This window comes from Aptenodytes forsteri, unplaced genomic scaffold, assembly GCF_000699145.1.
Source record: "Aptenodytes forsteri isolate BGI_AS27 unplaced genomic scaffold, ASM69914v1 Scaffold463, whole genome shotgun sequence".
Lineage (NCBI taxonomy): Eukaryota > Metazoa > Chordata > Aves > Sphenisciformes > Spheniscidae > Aptenodytes > Aptenodytes forsteri.
In genome coordinates this window covers 17,307-18,037 of record NW_008794628.1, presented here as the reverse complement: position 1 = coordinate 18,037, position 731 = coordinate 17,307, and the positions used below count along the sequence as shown (strand labels likewise).

The 731-nt window shown below is 63.3% G+C and overlaps 1 protein-coding gene across 1 annotated transcript in view; it reads left to right on the top strand.

Moving 5' to 3' along the window:
- Positions 1-731, top strand: part of LOC103894075 (protein ADP-ribosylarginine hydrolase) — a gene marked incomplete at its 3' end in the record, with an annotated part of 4,704 nt that overhangs the window by 1,652 nt on the left and 2,321 nt on the right. The window contains exon 3 of the mRNA XM_019470512.1: positions 7-39. Coding sequence (XP_019326057.1) covers positions 7-39 — 33 coding nt within the window. The remainder of the gene's footprint in view (positions 1-6; positions 40-731) is intronic.

Here is a 731-nt window from a genome sequence, read left to right as displayed (position 1 = left end):
TTGTGGGGCCGCCATGCGTAGCCTGGCCATTGGCCTCAGGTAGGGACAAGGACACAGGAAAGGACAGCGGTGGGGGGGATGGGGACATGGGGGGACACATGGGGACGGGGGGAACGGAGGTGTCAGAGCTGGAGGGATGGGGACATAGCGGGTGTCAGGGATGGGGATATGGGGGTGTCAGTGCTGGAGGGGAGAGGGACATGGAGGGGATGGGGGAATGGGAGTGTCAGAGCAGGGGGAATGGGGACACAGGGGTGTCGGGGACAGGGACATGGAGGGGACAGGGAAGACAGAGGGGATGGGAACAGGGACACAGGGGTGTCAGAGCTGGGGCAATGGGGACATGGGGATGTTAGAGCTGGGGGGGATGGGGACACGAGGGGCAGGGGCAGACAGCGGGGTGGGGACACCAGAATATCAGAGATGGAGGGATGGGGACATAGTGGGGATGGGGAGATGGGGCTGTTGGGTAATGGGGTGTCAGGGCCATAGGGGAGTCAGGGACAGGGACATGGGGGTGTCAGAGCTGGAGGGATGGGGACATAGGGGGATGGGGACATGGGGAGACGGGGAGAAGGGGGGATGGGGGGACATGGGGATGGGGACACGGGGGTGTCAGAGCTTGAGGGATAGGGACATGAGGGTGTCAGAGCTTGAGGGAAGGCAACATGAGGTGATGGGGATGGGGTAACAGGGACATGGGGGTGTAAGAGGTGGGGGAACGGGGACAC